Raw genomic sequence first — 27,556 nt, forward strand, 5'->3', positions numbered from 1 at the left:
CAGTAAGTATAACCATAATAATTAAGCATATTATTACGCACACCCTACAGGGGTATTTTAATTTCGTATGTAATTGAACCTGGGCGCCGTTACTTAGTCACGTGATGGATCACCTAACTTGCAGTGATAACGTCTATAAAACGAATATCTAACGTTTCACAAGAAGGCGTTACGCTATAAACGTTTACACGTGTGTGTTTTTTGTGAATGTTTGTTTATAAGAACAGTGTTTGTGAAACGTTAGAGAGAGATTTCAAATACGTGGTCACGTGACAGACGTTGACAGAACGTTTTCTACAGTGTGGTTAAACAGATTTTCGTGAAAGGTTGCAAAAACATCCGTCAAACGTAAAATATTAGCGATCGTTGTTTCTAATATTCAAACAACGTCTTGGAAAACCTTGGCCGAAAATTATGTACACGCTGTGAAACAGCACGCATGACTCTTAGGGCAGCTGACCAGTGATGTTTTTGTTTGTTTGTTTGTTTGTTTGTTTAACGCTGCAATCACGAAATTCCAACTATCGGCGGTATGTAAATAATTGAGTCGGGGTACCACTAAGTCTCCCAACTACAAAAGTAGTTTTTGATATAGGGACTAAATTTAATCCAGTTTAATGAAAATGTTTTTGAAAGTCACTGTGAATGTCTTGTGAGTTGTTCGTGAGTGAGTTGGGTTTAAAGCCGCTTTGAACACTATGTATTTCTCTGTGTGTCCAATGTAACGTATGATGTAGCAAGAACGTGGAGCCATATTTAGGAGAAACAAACGATCAGGGTAGCTATTCACGATTACGGGACGCAACTTTCGCTTTAGACAACTGCTCGGCCGTGGATTTGATACAAACTATGTAAAATTCCTTGACACAAACTTGAAAACGTTATCGCCATACTACTCTTGCTCAAAAGTTCCTTGATCAGGGTAACAAACTGCAAGTCCTTAAACGGTTTTATGTAGACATGTGGGAGACGTTTATAAATTCGGAGACAAAAATTATGTTCGTTGCAATTCCCTATTTTAACTTGTACCATATGCCCCCGTGTTTCTGTTTCAGGCGAACAATTGACTTGCCTTTGCATGTATGATTTTCTGGTCCGTGCTCGAGTTCACAAGTGCTGCGTTCTTACCTATTATTACAATGATGGTGTAGTTCAGGGTAGCAAACAATTGTGATAAAAAATAGTCATCAAAATATTACTCATATAAGCGCCTGTAAATGATCTAAATAGCCAATGAGCATAAGTAAAGAAAAGTGAACGAGTTGGATGCGACGTCGCTTTAAACAGTATTTCAGTAACATCAGAGCGTGTCAGCTTGTCGTGGGAGGAAAGCCTGACGTGATGCAGGTACTGGACGTTAAGCACTTTGACGAAACCATGGGCGCGGGCATGGTGCTGGCAATACACATCATCCACATAATATACATAATTTAAGAAATGAGCAAATTTGTAGATATTATTATGAGTGAGTGAGTGAGTGAGTTTAACCCCCTTTTTTAACAGTATAACAGTTATACCGCAATCTCATTAAAATCAGATCTAAGTTTTAGCTACCGCTAAACAAAGATCTGAGGACATCCCATTATGGGTCACGTCAGAACGACCTTTCGCGAATTTTGACCGACCAATGAAATGACTGACAAGTAATCGACATTGGCCAATCAGAAGGTAGCTTTCTCGAGCTTTACGACACTGGTTTCAAACTGGCGACTACGCTTCGAAACATATTTTGACATATTCTCGATTAAATTTTTTAGAACTGATAAGAAGAACATTCTGGAATGGCTTATAGATGGCCTAGATTGTATGGATATAATCATAAAATCCGTAACTATCGTTCGGAAAACCCCGTGTTAAATATATCGCGGTTGCATGATTAGAAAACACATTCCGACTATCACTTACATGATCTGGTAAGCGACGCTTTGATTGGTCGGATGAAAGGTCGTTCTGACGTGACCCGTAATGGGATGTCCTCAGATCTTTCTTTAGCGATAGCAAGAACTAAGATCTGATTTTAATGAGGTTGGTTATATCGCGGCGTGTTAGCTTAATGTGGGAGGAAAGCCCGAAGTGATGCAGGTCTCAGACGTTTAAAAAATTCGATGTGACCCACGAGAACGGGTATGGTGCTGACAAACCTAGAAACATAATCGGGGCGAACCGGGATTCGAACCCACAATCATAGGTTTCCAGCTCGCCCAAGGGACGCAACTCTGCACAGCGAATCGCGGTGCCTTAGACGACTGGGCCACCCGTGCCCCAGATATTGTTATGAAAGTAACAAGATGTTTACAAAAACTAAACTACAACTGTATCTTCATTTTGACACACACAAAACGTACACTTGAAAGTTAACATGTGCTCAAGAATCTGTTTTGAGATGTTTTTAGTATGAATTGTGTTTACATTTGAACAAGAGCAAGCTTTTGGCCCAAGTTAATTTTCGTACCTGATGGAGACAAGTTGTACACACATGGTAAAATCTTCATAGTTAGATTGCTCTTAAATTTCGAAAGTCGTTTTGGTCATAGTAGTAAATTCTTTGAAAATATTTGATCTTGGCAAAAGTCCAAAACATACGGACCTTTAGTAAACAAATGCTACATGAAGTCGTAAACCATTTGAACATGTGTGATTATTTTAATACCAATATTTGACCGCATACAGTAACATTACATTTTCCAGTGCGGCGAAAAAATCCTTTTCCTATCCCGTCCTTCCATGTGTCTTACACCTGATCTCTCGTTAGTAGAGTCCTCGTGTTTATAGGTTGCTCACAAATGGTAACTGACTATGACCTACATCTACGTCACCATCATGTCCTGATATTTTATTTGGTGCAAATCTGCGTTAAATTCACCATCAGTGACTAACGCAGTTATACTTGATTAAAACCAATTAATTTTCGAAATTAATGTTCTCTTAACTAATTCAAATTAACAGCTTTCAATAACGTATGGCGTTGAAACGATTAGTTAAGTTTACTTTGATGCATGTTATGTGAAAGCCTGTTTATATCTTTCTAAATCAACCACACGTGTGTCTGGTGTTTCAATGAAAAATGCACAGCTCAATGAAAAACCACGTTGTTTCTATAAGCGGAAAGTTAGCATTTAGCATTAATCAGAAAAGCTGAGACTAACATTTAGTTTCTGAAATATATACATTTAACTTTTCTTGTTAAATTGTCTTTCAATATTTAATAAAAAGAAACCCAGAGAATGTCGTCATTTTCAGAACTGAAGAAATCTCTATCTTTAAGTGGCACTGTTGAAGTTGTTGTATCACTGAAGCCTCACAGAGTTGACCTTTGGATTTAATCTTCTTAATTCTTTCAGGGCGATGTTTCAGCACAGGTGCTCGAACCTTTATCAAGTATGAACGATAAAAACAATAAAAAAGTTGAAACCCATGAGCAGACCGCTGAACTACGATGAACATGCTTATGAGTTTTCGTGTATTTTTGTTTCATGGTATAAATTGTATTTGATAACAGTACTATACTTTAACAACTGTTTTTTTCTGTAAAACATGTTCATTTCAGAGACTAGATGTTAGTCTATTAGCTAGGGTCCCGTACACTACATTATATGTCTAGGGTCCGGTACACTACATTATATGTCTAGGGTCCGGTACACTACATTATATGTCTAGGGTCCGATAAACTACATTATATGTCTAGGGTCCGATACACTACATTATATGTCTAGGGTCCGATACACTACATTATATGTCTAGGGCCCGAAACACTACATTATATGTCTAGGGTCCGATACACTACATTATATGTCTAGGGTCCGATACACTACATTATATGTCTAGGGTCCGATACACTACATTATATGTCTAGGGCCCGATACACTACATTATATGTCTAGGGTCCGATACACTACATTATATGTCTAGGGTCCGATACACTACATTATATGTCTAGGGTCCGATACACTACATTATATGTCTAGGGTCCGATACACTACATTATATGTCTAGGGTCCGATACACTACATTATATGTCTAGGGCCCGGTACACTACATTATATGTCTAGGGCCCGGTAAACTACATTATATGTCTAGGGTCCGATACACTTCATTATATGTCTAGGGCCCGGTAAACTACATTATATGTCTAGGGTCCGATACACTACATTATATGTCTAGGGTCCGATAAACTACATTATATGTCTAGGGTCCGATACACTACATTATATGTCTAGGGCCCGGTACACTACATTATATGTCTAGGGCCCGGTACACTACATTATATGTCTGAATGTCAATCACGGTCAAAGACAGACGAGTCAAACAACCAGAACAAATTTCATAGTAAAGTTCACGCAAGGGCATTGTTGTATCCCCTCGTCCGTTCCTCGTTAATTATCAAGTTGACTGTTTTCTGTCAGTACTGGGGGCTACGGGGCGACCCGTTGGAAAAGTCAATGCGTACTGTATGAATCTGTATGTCAGATTGTAGAGAAATAATAAATCTATGTTTAAAGTATTCCTAGTTTAACCAAATTTATTTAATTATTTTTTCGATTAACGCGATCATGAGGTATAGTTCTAAGGGAGTTGAGAATGATAACTGGAATGCATATGGATCCACTGTTCGGGGAGCAAATAAACGCATCTGGACATACACAAGTACCTGGATTAGTGCGGTATTATATATCAGTTAACGGTTTATTCTTCCCCGCCCTTAAGGCGGGGAAGTATACGGGAAACGTTAAATTTGTGGCATGTATGTCGACATGTTGGTTTATTTGAAATTTCAAGCCACGCATTTACGGAAACAAAACATACAAATCATGTGCGTCGAATGTTGATGCTATTCTTTTCCAGCAATAAGAGATACTTCAAAATCGTCTTTATGTAGTTAATTGATGCATCTGACCGTTTCTGGTCATTAGCTGACATTATTAAACCATTCATGTGTAATCCGATGTCCTTTTTTCCTCAAGGACTAATTTTCTGATTTTCACGGTGTATACAAAAGAAGAACTGTGCTCCGGAGATCGTAAATAACAGCATAATAAAAAATATGTTCTGAATATGTTTATTCATGAACAACGACGACATCTCAATTTAAATGTAATATGGCTGAATTCCATATTCTACATACCACACTTTTGATTGTTTGGATGCACATGTTCACTGGAAATATTTGGAATAGTTATATTCCGTATTTTGAATTAACCCAGTCCCCCGTGTGTGTTTTTTAATCAGTGCACCGCACATAACCACATGTGAAACGTTTGATAGCAAAGTCAAAGCAAAATCGGAGTAGTGTGTCAGCGAATTTGCATCAAGGCTGTAGTATTTTTCAACCGTTTAATGGAATTCAATGTACAGCCGTAGCTCTGGTCATTCATATATTTTGTGTCCCATAGCTCAAATCTATTTGCGTCTGTACCGTGTTCCACTGACCTCGATAATCTGTTGGATGAAGGCACAGCTCTCTACAGCCACAAAGTTAACACCGAAGGCTATGAGGAGTATTTAGGTCATAATCAGTCCCCAGCAGCCACTGCCTCAAGCGATATTTTCTACATAACAGATCAGTTTTATGGCTCCGTCACAGGTGCTCCAAATATTGAAGCAGGGAAAACAAATTTCATAGAATCATTTCAAAAAGCAATATTGATATCCACGTCACTTTTGGTAACTTTTAATGATGTCTCCATTGCAATTTTTACGGATTTCGATTCGTATGCATTATTTGACTGTCATCAGCGGAATGGTCTTGGTCAGATTGATCCGAATGGACAAGCGGTTTTACTTCTGTTAAATAGTATGGATGAATTGTCATGTTACATCTTAACAGTATATATATATCAGGCTACTATGCTTGTCGTAAGAGGCGTCGATCCCAATTGCGTGGATCGATGCTCATGATATTAGGCACTGGATTGTCTGGTCCAGACTCGATTATTTACAGACCGCCGTCATATAGCTGGGATATTGCTGAGTGCGGCGTTAAACGACAAACCAATCAATCATCATCATATGAACTCAAACCAGTCATTGTTACAAGTAAACCACATTCCACAACAGTTACTGACACTGGATAAAAGACAGTATATAGAAAAAAACCAAGTAACTCAACTCATCATGATCACAATTACTATTCTTTGAAAGAAAGAAATACAAAAAAAACTGACCAAAAAACGTAAAACAAGGGATCTCCGTTATTGATTAGTCCCGGTATTGAAATGTTCTCCAACTACGTGATAATATTTTGAGTATGTGCATCTGTGGTTGTGACAAAGAGACCTTATCTAGTATGACTTTTTTTTGCCATATGGAGCCCTTAGTATTTGCATTTACATTATTATAACCAAATGCTAAGTGTAAAAAGAATGTGATCTATTTTTTGAGTATGTGCATCTGCCAATGTTGTTGGCAGTTTTGATACTATTTCCACATGTTTACATTTGTGCAAGAAATTGCTTCCATTTCCTTCGATCTACTTTTTAAATAAAGACCCAGGTAAGAATAGGTCTTCAGCAACCTATGCTTGCCGTAAGAGGCGACGAACAGGATTGGGTAGTCAGGCTCGCCGACTTGGTCGATGCATAACATCATATTCCAATTGCGTAGTTCGATGCTCTTGGTGTCAATCACTGGATAATCTGGTCCAGACTGGATTATTTACAGACCTCCGTCATATGGCTGGAATAATGCTGAGTGCGGCGTTAAACAAGAAACTATTTTTAAATAGACCTACCCTATGCAAATGTATCAACTGTATTGCCCAATACTCAAAATAAATAATATTTTTTTCCACAACAGCGTTGTGTTATTTGTGGTTAATATAATTATGCTCCATCATGCCTTTCAGTAACATCATAATTATGCGTTTGTGAGGCATCACATATGGCGGGGAACTTTGATGCTCTGCATCAATGTTTTCTTGTTAACAGTTAGTCCAGGTAAATCAGCTTGTAACTAACGAGATTCAACTGTAGGTTTTGCAAAGGCAGCTGAATATACAAAGCTTACCTAAACCTAAGATATCATTATAAAAACGCTAAAAGCCGTCAGATCGTTAAGGGGTATGGCAAATAAGCAATCAGCCAGAAAATGTATTTCCTTCTTTGGTACATACTTGATTATACTTTAATAAATTTTATTTTGTTTAAAATCTTATTGTCGATGTTTTTAACTGTTTGTATCACGACACGATAATTGTTTTTGTAACATACATTTCAGGATGTCTGACACTTCGTCGGCGCTGACGGAAATATTCGAGGGTCACGTGGGGTTAATCGGTGCGAGTGCACTAACGGTTGTTGGATTAGCGGCAGCAAGCTACTACATGACGTCACGGCCCCCGCAGGTGGTCCCCCCAGTGGACCTCAGTGACCAGTCGGTGGAGCTCCAGGTGAGGGGTTGAGGGGGGGGTTAACAGTTATCTTAGAACAATTGGTAGTTGTTGTAGGAGGAGGTGGAGGAGCAGCAGCAGCAGCAGCAGTAGCAGTAGTAGTAGTAGTAGTAATAGTAGTAGTAGTATAGAAGTAGAGGTCGTAGTATTGGTAGTAGTGGTTGCACTAGCATTAGTACATGTAATAGTAATAGTAATAGTAGTAGTAGTAGAAGTAGAAGTGTAGTAGTAGTAGTAGTAGTAGTAGTAGTGGTGGTATAGTAGTAGAGGTCGTAGTATTGGTAGTAGTGGTTGCACTAGCATTAGTACATGCAATAGTAATAGTTATAGTAGTAGTAGTAGTAGAAGTAGAAGTGTAGTAGTAGTAGAAGTAGTAGTAGTAGTAGTAGTAGTAGTAGTAGTAGTAGTAGTGTTATCACTTTAATCATCATCATCATCAATTTCATGATGACATACGTTCTGACTTCAGGATGGAAGTCGGATGACCGCCTACCCGAAGGCCAGGGGTCAGTTGATGCACTACCTGTACAAGGACGCACAGACCCTGTATGAAGTCTTTCAGAGGGGCATACGCCAGTCTAGTAAGTTCAGACCTGTCCGGCTACGCCCGTGGGTCTCTGCAACGGTTTTTTATCCAGGTTTTATTCCCAATGGTGAAATGTGTTGGGTACAAGTTGACCAGCTTAAAACAAAACCTGATACATTTCTGCTGACAACGAGGCCACTGAAAAAATTCAGAAAAAAATCTTTTATTGGTATTGACATGTTACGTTAATGATATCGCGGAGTAAAATATGAAACTCGATTTGGAAGTTCTTCTGAAAATACAATCGTCGATATCAAAATATACATAGGCGTGTGAATGTACCTGGGCCCTATTCCACAAAGCGACCGCAGCGGTAAGGAGATTGTAACATCCAAACTTTAACACAAACTTACGACAGTCGTAGCCCTACGATCTCTGTGTGGAACAGGTAGCTGGTCTTTACATGTATAGTGGAACCTCGTTAATCCGGACGCATTCTCAGTGAAATCGTCAATCGTGACAGGCAACTTTCCGAATAAGTGAGTGAGTATTGTTTTACGCCGTTTTAGCAATATGCCAGCAATATCACGGTGGGGTACATGATCCTCCAAATATCATGCTTGTCGTAAGCTGCGACTTATAGGGTATAGAAATGGAGTACTGTTTGTTGATTGGATGTCACGGTTCACCAACACCGGACCGTGCGGTTGAGTGTAGATGGAACAACTGAGGCAATACAAACAATATATTTTAATAACGATTTCTGTCGACATTAATGAGCATTGTGTCCGCCTCAATGGTCAGGTGGTAGAGCTTCCGCCCGGAGAGCGAAGGTCCGGGGTTCGGTCCTAGGCCGCATCATACCAAAAGACGCAATAACATGGTACTTGTTCTTACCCTGCCTGGCGTTCGACATTAAGGGGTAAAACAAGGACTGGTCGGTTCGGAGTCAGAATACTGTGTCTGAGTGGGCATTCATGTTAAACAACGGCATGGTATCTCAATGGGCAAGCACTATCAACTTGGCATTAGTCCGGACTAGTACAAGCAGCCACGCACTATGTAAGTGCAGTAACTCCATTTCACCTCATATCACCTACAATGGGTATAGGCTTGGAGTACTACTTGGAGATGCTGATTGTATGTCACCGTACGTCGATTCCGTGGATCGATGCTCATGCTTTCAGTCACTGGTTTGCCTTACTCTGAGTTGATTATCTTCAGGCCGCCGCGATGTAGATGACACAAAATATACACACATAATATCCTACTGTTTCACCTCATTGCAGACAATGGCCCCTGCCTTGGAGCTAGGACCGGCCCCAACAAGGAATTTGAGTGGCTATCTTACAACGAGGTAATGACATTTAATATTTCAAAATACTATCTGATAGTCGCAGTTAAGTGTAATGCCGCTTCGGAGTATAAATATGCCAGATTCGCCCCGATTATGTTTCAAGGGTTGTCAGCACCATACCTGTGCTCGTGGCTTTCACCGAAGTGGTGACCGTGCGAGACCTCAATATTCCAGCTTTCATTGACTCAAGCTAACACGCTGATGCAACTGAAATACTCCCAGCTCTCCCAATCTAATATGTGGTATTCATGCCATAATATTATATTCATTTTTCTTAGGATACGGGTTAGAATAGGTCTTCTTTGCTTGTCGTAAGAGGCGTTTAACGGGATCGGGTAGTTAGGCTCGTTAACTTGGTTGATGCATGTCAACGCATCCAAATTGCGTAGAACGATATTCATGATGTCAATCACTGGATTGTCGGTTCCAGATTATTTACAGACCGCCGTCATGTAGTTGGAATATTGCGCAGCGCGGCGATAAACAACACAGAAACAACACAGAAAAAACCTTTAACTGTTTCTGATTGGCCATTAAATCTTATAAGAGCATTTACGTTGACCTAATTTCTACAAAGATGTGACACGTTTCAATATGGCATCACCCACAAACCCTACAGTATAATATATGTCTGTCTTCACGTGAAGGTATACGAGAAAGCCCGTGCCTTTGGATCAGGTCTTCTTCACAAGGGAGTGAAGCCAGGGAAAGACTCTTTCATCGGAATATACAGCAAGAACAAGATTGAAGTAAGTATCATCCTCGATTGTCCAGGGCAATATCTCTACCGCTATCATGGTAAGAACCCTGGATCTACCAACTTCATGGTCCACCTCTCTAACAGTAACGCCCATGCCACTGAGTGTTATTTGATTGGGTGCGTGTTTTTAGAAGTGAAGGGGTTCAGGGTTTGTATAGATATAGATTTGAGATATAATTAATTCGCCGGATAAAGTTCGTAACTGCAATGTTTCGAACCTTTAACCCGTAGATGGGAGGTTGATGAGTGAGGTTGTACTCAATATTCAAGCAATATCACGGCGGGGAACACCAGAAATGGGCTTAACACATCGTACCCATTGAGGTACATTAAGGTGGATGAGCTACAAAAACTGAAATAATTTGCATCTATTGTAACGTTTCAGTATGCGGCGAAATGCACGCCCTATGCATCTACCAAGCTCTTACCACTAAGAGAAACACAGAAATTGACCGCGAATCTCCCTAAACTTCGGAATCTGAACGGGCTTGACAACGCCACCTTCCTCCATCACATAGCTGTAAAGGCTCGTGAAGCAATGACTGTGCATTAACCGATATGTTTTGCGAATCATCCTGTTAAGATCTGCATCATATAGAATCCCATATTGTGTATGTTTATTGTTTTACAGCAGTCTTCAATACCCCAGCTATATATAGACAGACGATAATCATGTCGGACATGTGTCGGTCAAACCAATGATTGGAAGCATGATCACCACAATGTTAGGTTTTCAACCTACAGTACACTCGTTTCATTTTCTACCCTTTTCATTCTTTCAGTGGACAGTGGCTGAGCAAGCCAACAACATGTTCTCCATGGTAACCGTGCCCTTGTACGACACCCTAGGGATCCAGGCCTGCATCTACATCATCAATCAGAGTAGGTGATGGAGAGACGTTGCTCCAGATATTGACTATATGATTGACGTTGACAATATGATTGACGTTGGGATTCATTCATTCATTTCTGTATGGACAAGGTAGGATATCCGGGTCCTAGGACACCTCAGGAACCTCTACTTGTAAGGACCGACTCGAGAGAATCGGATGGTCAGTTTGTGTGATTTGGTTGATAGCGTGTCATCATGGCGTGGATCGTTGCTCTTGCTTTCAACCACTGGTCCAATACGCGACTGAAGCCGCCGAGATGGAGCTGTAATATTGCTGACTATGGCGTTCAACAAGCACTTATTATCTGTTATCTGTTATCTAGTCATCTGTTACCCGATGTAACAACTATATATCATGTGCTTGACTTTAACAAACTACAGAAAACTACGTTTAAAACGAACTGACGGACATAATGAACTGGTTGTTTATTTTGTCCCGACCATTTCCTGTATATATGCTTATAACGAACTACGTTTATAAACGAACTAAAACTAGTGGTCCCTTTGTGTTCGTTAAAGCCGTAGTTTACTTTATAAGGACGAGTATCTTTGTAAATATATGATAATTATAGATTGTGGTACACTTAATATGCTTTTATCGAAGGATAAAAGTCACAAATTTGGTATAAAAGGGATTTTTACTTAATTTATGACGATGCATGTATCAGCTGAGCTGAGCACCATGGTGTGTAACAGTCATGGTTACGTGATGTCATACAATTTGTGACAATGCACTTATAAATTGTCAGTTGAGCTGAGCACCTTTATGTGTGACGGTCACCGTATGTAATGTCATACAATTTGTAACAATATGTTTCCGACAGCCGAGCTGAGCACCTTTATGTGTGACAGTCACCGTATGTAATGTCATACATTATGTAACAATATGTTTCCGACAGCCGAGCTGAGCCCCGTGGTGTGTGACAGTCACCGTATGTAATGTCATACATTTTGTAACAATATGTTTCCGACAGCCGAGCTGAGCACCGTGGTGTGTGACAGTCACCGTATGTAATGTCATACAATTTGTAACACTATGTTTCCGACAGCCGAGCTGAGCACCGTGGTGTGTGACAGTCACCGTATGTAATGTCATACATTATGTAACAATATGTTTCCGACAGCCGAGCTGAGCACCGTGGTGTGTGACAGTCACCGTATGTAATGTCATACATTTTGTAACAATATGTTTCCGACAGCCGAGCTGAGCACCGTGGTGTGTGACAGTCACCGTATGTGATGTCATACATTATGTAACAATATGTTTCCGACAGCCGAGCTGAGCTTCTTGGTGTGTGACGGTCACCGTATGTAATGTCATACAATTTGTAACAATATGTTTCCGACAGCCGAGCTGAGCACCGTGGTGTGTAACAGTCACCGTATGTAATGTCATACATTTTGTAACAATATGTTTCCGACAGCCGAGCTGAGCACCGTGGTGTGTGACAGTCACCGTATGTAATGTCATACATTATGTAACAATATGTTTCCGACAGCCGAGTTGAGCACCTTGGTGTGTGACAGTCACCGTATGTAATGTCATACATTTTGTAACACTATGTTTCCGACAGCCGAGCTGAGCACCGTGGTGTGTGACAGTCACCGTATGTAATGTCATACATTTTGTAACAATATGTTTCCGACAGCCGAGCTGAGCACCTTGGTGTGTGACAGTCACCGTATGTAATGTCATACATTTTGTAACAATATGTTTCCGACAGCCGAGCTGAGCACCGTGGTGTGTGACAGTCACCGTATGTAATGTCATACATTATGTAACAATATGTTTCCGACAGCCGACCTGAGCACCTTGGTGTGTGACAGTCACCGTATGTAATGTCATACAATTTGTAACAATATGTTTCCGACAGCCGAGCTGAGCACCTTGGTGTGTGACAGCCCTGACAAGGCTCAGCTCATACTGGACCAGGCACAACATCTGCCCTCGCTCAGAAGGATCGTCATGATAGAGGCGATCTCCCAACAGAACCAAGACACTGCCAGCAAACACAACATCGATATGGTCCTGTTCGGTGACATAGAGGTATGTGTAATTAGAGACCTTCAACAAATGAGCAGTGTTCGAAATAGCTGCTTGCCCGTCATACCGTGACCAATAATATTTCAGGCGGACCACATATTATTCAAGTCGCTTTCCTCGTATCCTTTTCCCAATAGCTTTCACATAAAGTGAAACCCCTTTAATCCGGACAGATCCGTTACCCTTGAAATCGTCCGAAACATTTAAAAAACATTGACTCATGGATACATTCGTTCCCAACTGTAATTGTCCGCAAGGCAGGGTTTTCAGATTAACGAAGTTTCAACTGTAATTTATAATAAAGTTTCTCAATCTGATTTCACATGTTACGGAGTTACGGTGGTCAAATCGTTAAGAAAACTTTGTAAAACGGGTCCGTGTAATGTACTTTGCATGCAGCAGGATGGTAGGATGAGAGGAGATTTTATATAATTCCCTCACATACGTATTTTACTACATTCAGGTGCTAAATAAATCTTATTCAAAGTAGAGATAATTTACGGATAGTAACTTCTTTATTCACAGACAGCATAGTGCCCAGATGTAATGTCTAGTATATAGTGTACAACTCAACCTGGCACATGCTGATCTTAACGCGTTCCTCACGGGTTTACCTGTGTTCGTGTTTACGGTCCTTGAACAAATCGGATTTTCGCCCCCACTTGGGTACAATGGGTTTAGCCCATTTTCCGATCTCCCCCGCCGTGATATGGCTGGAATATTGCTAAAAGCGGAGTAAAACAATACTCACTCACACCGATTTCCGCGTCCCCCGACACCTTGTAGTCAGGCTTCTAATCCGTCTATTAGTAAAGAATACCCATTTCTATTTATATAATAGACTGAGGATCATTCTATTAACTTTAAAATAAGAATCGAGAAGTAGATGCTGTTAATATTAAAAATATGTAACATACTTTAAAGTTAAGACTTCTAGGCATCACACATTGTGTTCAGACATCAGAACCAATTTGTATGTGACCTTACGTTTCATTGTAGCTATGAAACCATTTGGTTTTCTGTTTTCAGAAACTTGGACGTGAGAATCCCAAAGACCTAGTAGTAAGTGTTAGCCTCACGTTCTTTGTGGTGACATGTTGCTCGTTAAAACAACCTGAGGGGCAGAAGAAAGTATTCCGAGTAGTTGTTTATGTAGTTGAAAAGAATTACGTCTGTTTAACCATCACTCATTCCTGCAAAAGTATTCTGTGGCTGGGTAATTTTGAGTAAATATGTATTAGTTCATTGAAGACGGGGGTAAGAAATGAATTTGCAACTACATGACCCCTACCATGTTTGAAATGTTGTACAGTTGTGCCGGAAGAGTTTGCAAGTTCTTGTTGTTTGTATTTTCAATGACCGTCCTCTTGTAATGAGGGATCCCCTGATCGTCTGTTCGAATCCCAGAGTCACCCTGGTCAATGTCTTTGGTATCTTTGCACCACTTTTGTTCCTGGGTTTCACCGAAGTGACAAACATCTAAAACGTTTTCACTTTTGACTTTCCTTCCACATTAACATGATCACAACACCGTAATGTCACAGACAGGCTGTACATAACGGCATTGAACACACTCAGTTACTCCAGTTATCCTAATAGTATTCTATGGTTTCTGCAATCGTCAGTGTGTTAACCCTGTCCTTGTTTGCATTCTCTTGCAGCTTCCCACCCCGTCTGATCTAGCCACCGTGTGTTACACCAGCGGCACCACAGGTGATGTACCGTTCCTTCAGTCAATAAGGTTCCCAGTACCTCCTGCGTGCCTCAGTGTGGGGATAACGGGGAGAATAGGTCCCCGACCCTGTGAGAATTACAGTTCAGAAGAGGTCCCCAGCACCCCATGCTTGTCTCAGCGTATGATTTCAGGGACAGAACAGGTCCCCTCTACCCCATGCTTGTCTCAACGATTGATCCCAGGCACAGAACAGGTCCCCTCTACCCCATGCTTCTCTCAACGATTGATTTCAGGGACAGAACAGGTCCCCTCTACCCCATGCTTGTCTCAACGATTGATTTCAGGGACAGAACAGGTCCCCTCTACCCCATGATTGTCTCAACGAGTGATTTCAGGGACAGAACAGGTCCCCTCTACCCCATGCTTGTCTCAACGATTGATTTCAGGGACAGAAAAGGTCCCCTCTAACCCATGCTTGTCTCAACGATTGATCCCAGGGACAGAACAGGTCCCCTCTACCCCATGCTTGTCTCAACGAGTGATTCCAGGGACAGAACAGGTCCCCTCTACCCCATGCTTGTCTCAACGATTGATCCCAGGGACAGAACAGGTCCCCTCTACCCCATGATTGTCTCAACGATTGATTCCAGCGACAGAACAGGTCCCCTCTACCCCATGCTTGTCTCAACGATTGATCCCAGGGACAGAACAGGTCCCCTCTACCCCGTGCTTGTCTCAACGATTGATCCCAGGGACAGAACAGGTCCCCTCTACCCCATGCTTGTCACAATGAGTGTTTCAAGGGACAGAACAGGTCCCCTCTACCCCATGCTTGTCTCAACAAGTGATCCCAGGGACAGAACAGGTCCCCTCTACCCCATGCTTGTCTCAACGAGTGATCCCAGGGACAGAACAGGTCCCCTCTACCCCATGCTTGTCTTAGCGAGAAATTTCAGGGACAGAACAGGTCCCCTCTACCCCATGCTTGGGGTTATGACCCAGTGGTACCTGGGAAAACTAGAGCCCCTATAGCCGCTGCTTATCATTGCATATCACCTTGAGCATATTATCTTTTTTAATTGATGGGAACTATCATTCATTGTTGAATGCATGTCCATGTATGTATCCTTAACATTTACACATACATGACGTGATATATATAATTGTAAACTTGTATTTCAGGTGACCCTAAAGGGGTGATGTTGTCCCACGCTAATCTCATCTCCAACATTGGCGCTGTTATGTTCCACATATTGGTAAGAAATCAGCGTCATTAACTCTGAGTCTCGCGGACCTACATGTCCATGTTTGATATATATAAAGAAGCCAAAGTGTCCTCTTTCGGCTGTGTAATCATCAATATATATAGAAATAGTCATCAATAATCAAAAGGTTATGGTAAACTTATATTATTTTAGAGTTTTACACGCGTAAAAATATGACTCTTGCAGAGTCCTGTCTTAATCAGTCTAACATGTTTAGTTTAGACAGATTCCAGTGTGTTTATTAAAGGATCAACCAGTGTTATCAGATAGAAGATGAGGCGAATGCCTTTTCAATATTTTATGTACGGATCCAAGAAAAGTGGACACAAATAGAATATTTTGTATTGATACCATACCTGGCCATCACGCTTAGGAAGAACAACAATTTGTTTCCCTGCCTGCCCTACAGTCTTGTAGACAGGTGCTACATGATCAAAATAGCAGTAACTGTTCGCTTTAATACCAGTTATAGATACAGTTGTACTCCAATCAATGTGTGGCTTTGTTCCCACACTTTACAATTTATAATATCTGTCACATAAATAAAAGTTCCTGACGGTGATATTTAAATCCTAAAGATCCTATGATTTTACGAAAACAAAAGAAATAATTGAAGGATTTAATTTTGCCTTTACCCTCATTTCGACTACCGACTAAAGGTTTTTAGAAAAGCGAGAAAGTTTTTCTTTCGACAGATTTTTTCAATTAAGCATCCATAATTCAGAAATTATTCTCCCGTCCCCCAATGTCTACAGTCCACCATGCCGCCAAAGGAGGATCTGGTGGTTACAATTTGAGATCTTCCTGATTGAGTGTCACCGCATCCTGACGGCGTGGATTCTTTCAACCGCTTGGTTGCCTGGCCAATATTGTATTATTCGTGATGTAGGCGTAAAAGTAGATTCAATCACAGGCTACAACAATGGCTATATCACGTACCGCGCCCTATCGTAGTGACTAGCATTCCATTACAAGCTGATATCGCCCAGTGAAGATCCCGGTTAACATTTGTCTTCAGCAACCCATGCTTGTCATATGAGGCGACTAACGGGATCATGTGATCAGACACGGTTGATGCATGTCAATCACTGGATTGTCTGGTCCAACCTCGATCATTTACAAACCGCCATTATGTTGCTTGAATGTTGCTGAGTGCGGCGTTAAACAACGAACAAAACTCAATGTTTTTTGTTATTTCTGCAGGATCACATTGATCTTGGCCCGAGTGACCGCCATCTCTCCTACCTCCCACTTGCCCACATGTTTGAAAGGGGCATGCAGGTATGCTACAGTAGCCATGGTTACCGTATCTCTCCATCCATTCATCGTTTAATATAAAAATATTTCTATATGTCGATGTGATCGACCCATTAGAAACATCTGCTGCTACAGGTTTGGGAAAGCAAGATGGCCGCCCCACGAAAACGCTAACTGTTTTTGTTTCCGATCTTGAATCCTTATTCAAAGATCATTTTCGACGGCAAAAATATACGTGTTTGTAGGTATGGGATTGAGAAAGATAGTAATAATATGGTTTGCCAATATTTATGAATTTGTAGGCCGTCTGAGATGAAGAATTGAGCTGTAAATCGTACACAGTGATAGACGTCTCTAACGGGACATCCGTAGCGGTATATAGACAATGTGATATTAATTATATTAAACGATGAACGGAGGAGATACGGTAACCGGGATTAACAAAGCACCGTGCTCACACACCATTAAACAAAAAATGATGATTCTGTAAATGTCAACCTTAAAATTGGTGTGCAGCAATTTGTCGTTGAAATAGCTGCATCCCCACTGTGGGCCAATTATTCCTCGCCCGGCCACCGACTTTTCATTGCAAACTACAAATGTATTAACGTTGTTCTGAGTATAACCATTGAGGATCGTCAGATTATTATTGAAATGAATACAAGACGGAGGCCAAGGGAGGCGATTTTAGGAACGATACCAATGTCAGCGTGCATTTTCCAATGAAGACAATATGTAGAATTAGTAGTGGTAGTAGTAGTACTAGTTGTAGTAGAGCTGTAGTGGTAGTAGTGGTAGTAATAACAAAAGTAGCAGTAGTAGTACCAGCAGCTGTGGTAGTAGTAGTAGTGGTGGTGGTGGTGGTGGTGGTGGTGGTGGTGGTTGTAGTAGTAGTAGTAGTAGTAGTAGTAATAGTAGTAGTAGTAGTAGTAGTAGTAGTGGCATCAGTAGTATTACATGTAGTACCTGTAGTAGTAATAGCAGCAGCAGTCGTAGTGGTGGTGGTACCAGAAGCAGCCGATGCAGACTGATATCTTGCGTACATAACATTCTCAAGGCATAGAGCGTTTGCTCCTCGATTCCTGGGTTTGATTCCTCACAAAACTCTATCAACTGAAGCCCTTTCTTTTAGTCTTGTTGTGATACTGCTACAATGTCTGTACCGCCATGTTCTCCATCACCCAGATACTGATGTTCACGGTGGGGGGACAGATCGGCTTCTTCCAGGGGGACATCAAGCTCCTCACCGATGACATGAAGACCCTCCAGCCGTCATTCTTCCCCACGGTGCCCCGCCTCCTCAACAGGATCTACGACAAGGTGAGATAAACATTTATACGTGTGTATAGACTGACTCTTGTGGGGTTGGATAGTCTTACAAAATGGCTTGTTCTTTTAAATACCCGGACAGAGAAAGAGCCGACTGATGAGTGAGTGAATTTGGTTTAACGCCATTTTGAACACAAAGTCAGTCATATCGCGGCTTGGTGTGGGAGGAAAGCCCGAAGGGATGCAAGTTTTACACGGTTACCACGTTGATGAACTCCGCGAGCACGGATATGGTGAAGATGGGTGGGTTCCAACGTGGAACCTGGCGTAGATCTGCGTTCATGTAGATCTGTCCTTCACGGACTTGCCTTCTCTTGGCTCGAATATCTACAAGCCGCCTTCATAAAGCTGGAGAATTCAGATTGTGGCGTCAAACAATATTTACCCATGCATCCGTCTGCAAAATGTCAAAATCAAAATCACACTCACCTGAAAAAGGCGACACTCCCGTTGGGATTCCGGGTAAAAACAGGTCCCCTAACAACCTATGCTGGCGACTTAATGGATCGGGTGTCGTGACTCGGTGAACTGGAAGATTACATGTCAATGTTCCCCTATCACTGCTCATAATACAATCACTGGTTTGTCTAGTCCATATTCAATTATTCAGGGACCGCCGTCATATAACTGAGACGTTAATCAACAGAGAAACAAAGATAACATTAAATATTGATTTAGTATATTTGGTATACCAGGTGATGAACGGCGTCCGTGGCAGCTTCATTAAGACGACGTTGTTGTCGTGGGCGATCAACAGTAAGCTGGTGGAAGTGCGAGAGTGAGTACTGTAACGCTGGTCAAGTTCATCCTTGTTCCACCATTTAAAGATGTACCGGTGACTAGGTTTGGGGTGTTTAAAGGTCTGGTTAGGACGGGTGGAGTAAGATGCCTTTACGCCGCATTTAGCAATATAGAACCCTTTCACGGCGTCCAGAAGTAGGGAATCGAACTCGGATCGGGACGGGACAACGCTTTAACCACAGACTACCCTCAATGGTTATACCACGTACCGGGCCCTATCGTAGTGACCAGCAGTCCATTACAAACTCATATCGCCCCGTGAAGATCCAAGTTAGAATAGGTCTTCAGCAACCCATGTAAGAGGCAACTATGCTTGTGGTAACAGGCGACTAACGGGGTGGTCAGGTTCGCTGATTTGGTTGATGCCTGTCATCGTATCCCAATTGCTTGGATCGATACTCATGACATCAATCACTGGATTGTCTGGTCCAGACTCGATTACAGACCGACATCGTTGGTTTTAAACCAACTTCGTACATACACTGTGGCATGTTTATTTTGTTTTTGTTTTTTTATTTATCTAGCTGTGTGATCCGAAAGAACACAGTCTGGGACCGGCTGTTATTCAAGAAGATTCAGAAAACGCTAGGGGGCAAGATCAGGCTCATCATCTCGGGGTCCGCCCCTCTCTCACCCCCGGTCTTGGACTTCCTTAGGGCATCAATGGGATGCATGGTAGGTGGGGGTTCGCTGTGGGTCGCCTCGCTTCATGCCTTCATAAGCAATGAGCCATAAGAATTTATGACAGACATGGAAAAGATTGGAATATTTTCAGACTACAACAAATTCTACGTTTAGTCTTCTGAATCCTTACAAACAATTTTGAACGTTGTGTATTTAAGGTTTAACCAAAAAAAATTCGTGAACACATAATTGGTTTGTTGGCACCATAGATCTATATTTAAGGCATATGCTGGGGACAAAACCTTTATCATGTGCACATCCACCAGGAGAAATCTTGGATTTTTGATTTTATGATACAATTTGTAATTTAGAATTATTAAGTTAATCCGATAATCCGCACTGGGCTTGTGAAATATGTCCACATGGCGCCCGCAATACCCAGTGGAAATTTGTTTCCCTTGTTCGTGCCAGGATCCGCTGATCGTGGTTCGAATCCAAGATGTGCTCACAGGTTTGACAAAAGTGGCTCACCTCCCACTTCAAGCCGATATGCGCCATACATACGAAATACTGTTCAAAGCCGCGTTTAACACAACTCACTCACTCATCCGTAGGTGCTGGAGGGGTATGGCCAGACGGAATCAACAGCTGGCATCAGCTTCAATATCCCAGGAGAAAGCTCTGCAGGTTTGCTGGACAATCTTATACACCTGTTATCACCTGTTCGTTTACCTGAAAGAATACGAGGGGAGGCCCTCCTGTCAGCAGTCATTATTGATACATAAATGCGTTGTTAAATAAATGCGTTCAAAGACCACTCGTATTTGGCGCATTCATTTTTCTCTCGCATTAATTTCAAGATTTTCAGTATTGGTCATGTGAACAATTGAACAATAACTGTTCCTCTCCTTCATCATTAGTTAAGGGGTCCGGTTTCCTAGTCTTCTTTAGCACGGCAATTCGCTTGTTGCGTCCCTTTGGCATGCCATAAACCTGTGATCGTGAGTTCGAATCCAGGTTCTCTCAGATCATGTTTCTAGGTTTGTGTCAGCATCATACCCGTGCTCATTGGCTTCATCAAAGTGGAAAATGTGTTAAGATCTGCAATATACTGCATTGCTTCGGACACGCCGTTAACCACCTCACATATTTAATTACCCATCCTTCTAATAAAGGGGGCAAGACAGTTTCATATGTTTTCATAAATATATACAAAGCGACATCCTTTTTCTGGAAACTCCTGTATACGGAGGGTAGCTGTAGTGAGAATTTGAAAAGCACATTATTCCTCAACAATGATTCAATATTCTGGGAATTTGTCAAATAAAAATTATCTCGCAAGAATTTAGATCAACAGAGCAATGTGATATTACTGTATCGCTAAAAAACAAACTTTCGAGATGTCGACATGTTTCATTGTTTATTTACATTTTTGTTGGCTAAAAGCGCAAAACTGGGTTCTCTGACCAACAGTGGGACCAGTTTAAGGTTTTGGATTTATACTGGTTTTGACCTATGTATTCTTACGCTGCAGGTCACTGTGGACCGCCTCTGGCGTGCAACTACGTCAAGCTGGTGGATGTTCCCGAAATGGACTACTTCGCCAAAGACCTCAAAGGAGAAGTATGTATTACTGAGACTCAAAACAATTCTTAATTAAAAAAGTTATAATTATTCATACCCCGTCGTCTAAGGCATCGCAATTTGCTGTTTACGGTAGGGTCAAAAACCAAAAACCTTTGATCGTGGGTTCGAATCCATGATTCCCCCTGATTGTGTTTCTTGGTGTTTCGTGTGTTTCACCAGAGTGGTGAACCGCTGTGACCTGCACCACGTCGGGCTATCCTCCAACATTAAGCTGGCACGCCGTGATATGACTGGAATACTGTTCAAAGTGACGTCAAACCCAACTCACTCACGCAGTTATTGGCTTGTCTTATGGTGACATCGGGGGCACGAATGTCCAAGTCGTCTAAGGCGCCGCGATTCGCTGTGCAGAGGTGCGTCCCTTGGGCACGCCACAAACCTATGATTGTAGGTTCGAATCCCGGTTCGCCCCAATTATGTTTCTAGGTTTGTCAGCACCATACCCGTGTTCGTGGGTTTCACCAAAGTAGTAACCGTCTGAGACCTGCATCACTTCGGGCTTTCCTCCCACATTAAGCTGACACGACGTGATATAACTGGAATAATGTTAAAAGCGGCGCCAAACCCAACTCACTCACTTATGGTGACATCGTTCCAAGAGTACATTCTGATCACACACTGGTGTCCACTGACACTGTTTTCTCTCCAGGTCTGCATCAAAGGTCCCAATGTGTTCATTGGCTACTACAAGAACCCAGAGAAGACAGCTGAAGCTATAGACAGTGATGGCTGGCTACATACCGGCGATGTCGGGGAATGGCTGCAGGTACTGCCAGGAACACTAGTTTGTAACACACAAAATTCGGACCACTGGTGGGCTCTCGGGTCATCTCGGCTTTTTCCGCTACGAACATAATACCTCGAACTCGGGCAAAAGTGGAACAGTGATAGTACATGAATTGACTTTAAACCGCGTAACGACAAATCTCGCCGCATATAATTCGTATTTTGAAGACAAGTTTCATTCTTTGTTTAACTAAAATTAGGTAAACACATTGATTTTACGCAAAAGGAGGGGGAACAAACAGAACAGTTAATAGTTTTACGACTGCCGACAGTTTTTGTCCAATTGTGTGATAGTCACGTGCACGAAACGGTTTCCAATATGGATTTCCTCAAGTGCTGCCGAGGCTTTATTTGACTGGGACGAACCGAATGACTACTGGCTAAGTTAAAAAGCAGTTTCAAAGTTCGATTGTGGGATAGAATTCTTGTGTGTTGTTTGTGTTCTTGTCTTTAAACCTGATTCATTTTCTCAGGAAGGAACTCTGCGGATCATAGACAGGAAGAAGAACATTTTTAAACTTTCCCAGGTAATTTTGTTGTTGGCATTAACGAGACGAAAATACCTTAATGCGATTTAGTTCAAATCATCCTGATAAACGGGTCAGGGGTTGCCAATAAAATTCTTTAACAAGTCTAGAGTTACTAAAAAGAGGTTACGTTTTACACGTTTGATCCTTTTTAAGATCAGTTATCAAAATATCTATTGGCGAGAAGTCAAACATGTGAAATAATACCAAGATTCATTATGCTTTTGCACGTTTGTTTATTGTTGTTTAACGCCGCACTCAGCAATATTCCAGCGATATGACGGTGGTCTGTAAATAATCAGGTCTGGACCTGACAGTCCAGTGATTGACACGAGCTGACATGACATAAGCATCAATCTACGGAACTGACGCAAGTTGACATGCGTCAACCAATTCCGCGAGACTGACCACTGGATCCCGTTAGTCGCCTATTTTGACAAGCATGGGTTGGTGGACACCAATTCTAATCCGGATTCTTCACGGGGCGGTTTTGCATGTAAAGAAACAGTCTAAATGTACCTTTTTACAGGCGATGTACACACAACGTGTTAGTATAAACGTAAATGTAGCTAAAATAATAATTGTTATTGTTGTTGTTATTATTATTATTTGTAATTGTATGTTGTTAATACCCCTGGCAGTTACAGTGTTTATTTACTGGTGTGTCCGGTTCTTCCTCCAGGGCGAGTACATTGCCAGTGAGAAGATCGAGAACGTGTACATGAGGAGCCAGTTTGTGGCGCAGTGTTTCGTGGAAGGGTACAGCACACAGGTTCGTGTACAAGGAGGTGACCAGATGGGATGTTACGATGCGTAGGGAATATACATCTTACCGTGTAATACCCGCATGCCTATGTATGGATTCAGATCTAAATCTGTATTAAATGTGTTTCGCGCAGCCGGGACTCGGTCGGTGTGACAGAATATAACGAAGGGATAAAAAAAAAAAAATTCTTGCAAGTGATATGCATGTGTTCGTATTTGTGTCTCGGTTCAACAAGACATCAATTTCATCCATTCAAGGGACGTAACTCCAGCAGTACTGCTTGTTTTGCTTTCTGTTAGTAAATTTTCAAAGGTCGGGTTGTTTGAGACTGGAGTAAACTAATATATCCGGATTCTGAACTGAGCTTCAAATAGAAACGTCCGCCTGAATACACTTTCCACTCATTATTAAGATCTTGACTTTGATGAATTTACTGTTGAACTGGTGATTGAGGGATTCGTGATTTGACGTTATAGCTTTAAAAGAGTTATTTTAGTTATATACAAACTGTATCTTAATGTCAGTGTTTTGATAGTTTAATAGGTATCGTAAAGTGCAGAGGTGGTTGGAGTTCGAACCCCAAGACGTACAATAACTTTCTTCCACTCAAATAATTACCCAGTCCCCTTGCCTCTTCAGTCCTGTGTGATGGGCGTGGTCACTCTCGAGGAAGAATACATCACCAAGTGGGCGAGTAAGCACAGCGTCAGCAAGACACCAGCTGAACTAGCTACAGACAAGGTTCGTAGAGAGACCCCATTTAAACATACAAACCCAAGATAAAATCGACCTCAACGCTCAATTAATCCAATAATGATGTGTAAATAAAGACACGTCAACGCCCGAGAATATCAAGTCTCGATTATCCACCGAAACGGATTCCATTGGGCGTGATAGGCAAAATAGCGATGAAAAATTTATGAATAGATCACTGAACATCAGTGATGACACCAGGTGTTCGCAAAAAGGTAACGTAAAGAATGAACGCATCGGAATCACGAATTTACCTTGTTTTAAGCTATATGTCGAGTTATCAGAATTCGTGTTAACGAGGTGAACTTTGCCATAACAATGCAGGTATAGATCGGGGCATCAACAACTACACCCCGTCCTATAAAAGGAATTAAACTCGGGATATACCGAACTCTGGATATACCGAACCCCCGAATATAACGAATTTCAAGTCAATTCATCTTCACAAAATTCCGCAATAACAATGACCAGAAGCGTAAGGAGATGTGGTTAATGTTGCTTGGTGAAAATGACGTTTTGGACATATCCAGTTGGTGATTTGTTTGTATGTTTGTTTGTTTGTTTGTTGTTTAACGCAGCACTCAGCAATATTCCAGCTATATGACGGCGGTCTGTAAATAATCCAGTCTGGACCAGACAATGCAGTGATTAATATCGTGAGCATCGATCCACGCAATTGGGATACGATGACATGCATCAACCAAGTCAGAGAGCCTGACCACCTGATCCCGTTAGTCGCCTATTACGACGTACATAGTCGCCTTTTACGGCAAGCATAGGTTGCTTAAGACCTATTCTAACCCGGATCTTCACGTGTGATAATCTGTTGATGATGTGTTATGTAGTGAAAATAAAATGACAGTTAAATGTCGATCATGCATACGCTAATACATCAATTACTTGAGTGTATATTTGTGTATTCCCCTGTTCTGCACCAGGACTTGAAGGCCGCTGTCCTGGCTGACATGCTGTCCGTGGGCAAGACCGGTGGTCTAAAGAGCTTTGAACAAGTGAGTCTACAGTCTTGTTTATAAACATTTATATCTGATCAATGCCTGTACACATAAGAACAAGAAACGCTTTTTCTCGAATATTTAAGTTTCTGAAAGCTTTACTTGACCTTTATATTTCATATTTTAATCGAATGCAAACTTTCCCTTTTGCTTATGAAATATTTTAACGAGTAAACGCCAAACGTGTTGAACGTATCGTTTCATTTCATTAATATCGATGTAATAATCGTTTTATTCACGAAAGAGTGAATGAGTGAGTGAATGTATTTTTACGCCCAGTTATTGATATTAAACTACACATAGACATGCGTGTAATCAAATAAGTGAGGGAAAGTAAGTCCGCTGGGGCTTCGGACAAAAGACCCGTCAAAAAGGCGTGCGTCGTCGTCAAGGTTTCACGGTCTTGTGTACACGACGTTCCAGCATCACCCCTTTATACACACGGCCGGTGTTCCGTGGAGTCGCGTGGGGGAACCTGGCGTCAACAAACACGTGAAGTACTGACAATGGTCTTCCGGGATGTGAAAAATGAACTAGGGTGTTGATAGAAATGTTATATTGCCAGGTGAAAGACATCTTTATTTTCCCTGAACTCTTCACGGTGGAGAACGGGTTCATCACCCCCAGCTTCAAGACAAAACGCCCAGCTCTGCGGAAAGCTTTCAAGAAGGAGGTAGAGGCAATGTACGCCAGGCAGTGACCATTTGCCAGCTCGGCAGAAACACATAATACTCAGTGAGGGCCCTTACTGGTCTAAAATTGGCCCTAACCAGGTATCAGAGGGAGAAATTCAAAAGATCAATACAGGCTTAACAATTCAATTCTGTAAGTTTTGAGACACTCCCCATCCTCAGAAACTAACATAATAGTGCAAATGTTGATATCCTCAAATATGTTTGTCTTGCGAATCCTACTTTTTAGAGTGAAAAATTAACGATAAGAATGGTTCATCCTCTGTAGAATTGTTCTTGTAGGACAGGAAACCCGCTATTCTACTTTTTGGATGAAATAGAATCTTAAAGAAAATAACCTTTAATTTCAGCCGAAATTCCCAGTAAATGTTGAACAAATATAGTGATGAGGTGAGTAGTTGCGTTTCCATGGAAACGTACCCAGACTATAACCATAATTATCATGCATGTTACTAAACTGATCACCCCTCTGATGTTGTATAGAGCATGGACGCTGGCACGTGCTGGTTGTACAGCGCATGGAGTCTTAAATTCTGTTAAATTAGATTGTTTAGCTTATCTAGATCTGCACAAAAAGTAAATGTTTCAATACCTTCCTCAGCCCCAGACGAATTCTGCAAATCATTATTTTCAAGCTTTTCTATCGAATTGTGCTCTCGATAACATGTGATTAACACATGACAATATGAATCATGCAATAAAGTGATAAAGTGAAGTTTGAAATATAAAATTCTCACTTTTAAACGTTCTTTGTAGTAATAATATTACATAAACTATGTTTACCTCTAACCATTAATACATACCAGTGACACTAAGCATAAGTCTTATCCAATGGCAACTGTTTATAATGACAGTATGTGGAATTAGTTCTTGGTCGCAAAATGAGTTTGTAATAATATTTTGTTAGATATTTGTGATTTTAGCAGCAGATGTTTGGTAATTTAACCGAAAAATGTTGATAATTGTATCGCAGGATTCGCCCAGGACTGCATACTATAGGTATGTATACACGGGTAGTTTGAGAAAAGTGGGTTAATATTTTGTTTGAAAAAGAAACTGAGTGAATTTTCACTTATTTCACATTTAAGCATGCTCATTGAGGCAATATTATTACACAATTTATACATGTTTCGTTATAATCGGTTTCTGTGCATGTGTGTGTGTGTGTTTTTCAGTATGTTTATCGACTGCTCTATGAGGATAACACTGTATAATGTATGTGTTGAACATAAGCGGCGGTATCAAAGTGTGCAGGTTTCATGATAACAACGCTTGTTATAATATCAGGTGTACATAAATATATTGCAAGGTAGCGGAAACTGGATTTTCATAGTCAGTTAACTCCCTTGCCTCGGGAGTACATTTGTACAATGTTTTATATATATTGATAAAAACCATGTCCAAATTTGTATAATTCTCTGTGTACAATATGCAATAAAACAAGCTCTCTACGGAAAA

General features: G+C 41.2%; 1 protein-coding gene across 2 annotated transcripts in view; it reads left to right on the forward strand.

Annotated features, from left to right (window-relative positions):
- Nucleotides 1-27,556, forward strand: part of LOC124144544 (long-chain-fatty-acid--CoA ligase 5-like) — a 32,175-nt gene extending 4,619 nt beyond the window's left edge. For both annotated transcript variants that reach the window (XM_046513997.2, XM_046513996.2), the window contains exons 2-22: nt 7,213-7,384; nt 7,854-7,965; nt 9,200-9,267; nt 9,915-10,016; nt 10,810-10,909; nt 12,794-12,966; nt 13,993-14,025; nt 14,625-14,676; nt 15,821-15,894; nt 17,107-17,184; nt 18,346-18,480; nt 19,185-19,267; nt 19,815-19,965; nt 20,529-20,601; nt 21,449-21,537; nt 22,211-22,327; nt 22,821-22,874; nt 23,557-23,646; nt 24,280-24,381; nt 25,332-25,403; nt 25,972-27,556. In XM_046513997.2, the coding sequence (XP_046369953.1) occupies nt 7,214-7,384; nt 7,854-7,965; nt 9,200-9,267; nt 9,915-10,016; nt 10,810-10,909; nt 12,794-12,966; nt 13,993-14,025; nt 14,625-14,676; nt 15,821-15,894; nt 17,107-17,184; nt 18,346-18,480; nt 19,185-19,267; nt 19,815-19,965; nt 20,529-20,601; nt 21,449-21,537; nt 22,211-22,327; nt 22,821-22,874; nt 23,557-23,646; nt 24,280-24,381; nt 25,332-25,403; nt 25,972-26,106 (2,064 nt within the window). In that variant the 5' untranslated portion in view covers nt 7,213 and the 3' untranslated portion in view covers nt 26,107-27,556. The remainder of the gene's footprint in view (nt 1-7,212; nt 7,385-7,853; nt 7,966-9,199; nt 9,268-9,914; nt 10,017-10,809; nt 10,910-12,793; nt 12,967-13,992; nt 14,026-14,624; nt 14,677-15,820; nt 15,895-17,106; nt 17,185-18,345; nt 18,481-19,184; nt 19,268-19,814; nt 19,966-20,528; nt 20,602-21,448; nt 21,538-22,210; nt 22,328-22,820; nt 22,875-23,556; nt 23,647-24,279; nt 24,382-25,331; nt 25,404-25,971) is intronic.

Source organism: Haliotis rufescens, unplaced genomic scaffold (genome assembly GCF_023055435.1).
Source record: "Haliotis rufescens isolate VD_foot unplaced genomic scaffold, xgHalRufe1.0.p SCAF_11, whole genome shotgun sequence".
Lineage (NCBI taxonomy): Eukaryota > Metazoa > Mollusca > Gastropoda > Lepetellida > Haliotidae > Haliotis > Haliotis rufescens.